The sequence below is a fragment of the Neophocaena asiaeorientalis genome, unplaced genomic scaffold, assembly GCF_003031525.2.
Source record: "Neophocaena asiaeorientalis asiaeorientalis breed wild unplaced genomic scaffold, Neophocaena_asiaeorientalis_V1.1 scaffold479, whole genome shotgun sequence".
In the NCBI taxonomy this organism is placed as follows: domain Eukaryota; kingdom Metazoa; phylum Chordata; class Mammalia; order Artiodactyla; family Phocoenidae; genus Neophocaena; species Neophocaena asiaeorientalis.
In genome coordinates, this window is record NW_020173774.1 from 4,660,727 (window position 1) to 4,661,953 (window position 1,227).

The 1,227-nt window shown below is 51.8% G+C and overlaps 1 protein-coding gene across 1 annotated transcript in view; it reads left to right on the top strand.

Moving 5' to 3' along the window:
* HINFP (histone H4 transcription factor) overlaps positions 1-1,227 on the top strand; it is a 14,890-nt gene that overhangs the window by 7,054 nt on the left and 6,609 nt on the right. The window contains exon 2 of the mRNA XM_024751802.1: positions 478-674. Coding sequence (XP_024607570.1) covers positions 488-674 — 187 coding nt within the window. The 5' untranslated portion in view covers positions 478-487. The remainder of the gene's footprint in view (positions 1-477; positions 675-1,227) is intronic.

A 1,227-nucleotide genomic window follows, 5' to 3' on the forward strand; every position in this document is an offset into this window, starting at 1 on the left:
AAGGGCTTGTTACTCCATTCTGAAATGAGGATGTTCAGGAGTAGAGGGTTAAGTTACTTGGCCAGGGTTGCACAGCTAAGTAGGTGGTGGACAGAGGCGTGTGGATTTGAACCCTGGGTCATTCCCCAAAGCCTTCTTTTTGAACCTGAGCATTGTTCTGCTTGCTGTAGGAGTAATTAATTCCTTCTTGGCGGGTTGCTCTGAAGCTCCTTGAAAAAATGTCTGTTGAAGCTCTCAGCTTAGAGCCTGGTACATGCTCAGTAATGTTAGTTTGTATTCTCCTTTCCCAAGAGCAGCAGACAGCTTCCAGGGGTGTAAGGAACTGCTACTCTGTCCTTATTGAAAAAGCATGGAGTTTGTCACGGGCCACTGGAAAATGTCTGCTGGGTCTAGGCCGGCTGCCCGCCCAGCTGTTTATGCCCAACAGCACTTGGGTGGAATCCTGGCAGCTGCTGATTTCTTCCTCCCCCTCTCTAGGGTGAAGGCCATGCCGCCCCCTGGGAAAGTCCCTCGAAAGGAGAACCTGGGGCTGCAGTGTGAGTGGGGGTCCTGCTCCTTTGTGTGCTCAGCCATGGAGGAGTTCTGCGAGCACGTCACCCAGCACCTGCAGCAGCACCTGCAGGGCTCCGGGGAGGAGGAGGAGGAGGAGGAGGAGGAGGAGGAGGACCCGCTGGGTAAGGAAGCAGGACACAGCAGGGGAGAGCGCTTGAGGGATGGTGGAAAAGCTGATTTTCCTTGCTGCACGGGGGGAAGGCAGCCGGCAAGAGTGGTGGTTTATTTTCCTAATTGTGCTTTTTTTTTGGTTTGTTTATAAAAGCACTGTAGACTTATTATAGAAAACTCATTCAACAAGGATATATGGAATGAACCTGCCATCCTGCCATCAAAAGTCAATTACTGGGCTCCGCTGGTGGCGCAGTGGTTGGGAGTCCGCCTGCCGATGCAGGGGACACGGGTTCGTGCCCCGGTCTGGGAAGATCCCACATGCCGTGGAGCGGCTGGGCCCGTGAGCCATGGCCACTGGGCCTGTGCGTCCGGAGCCTGTGCTCCGCAACGGGAGAGGCCACGACAGTGAGAGGCCCGCGTACCGCATCTCTCTGCATGTGTATACATAAGTTAGATATGATTTTATTTTTTTGAAAAGGATCATATTGTACAAGCTGTTGGCAAGCTGCTTTTTTCACTCTGGTAGTGTCTTTCAATTTTTTTTTTTTTTTTTTTTTTTTT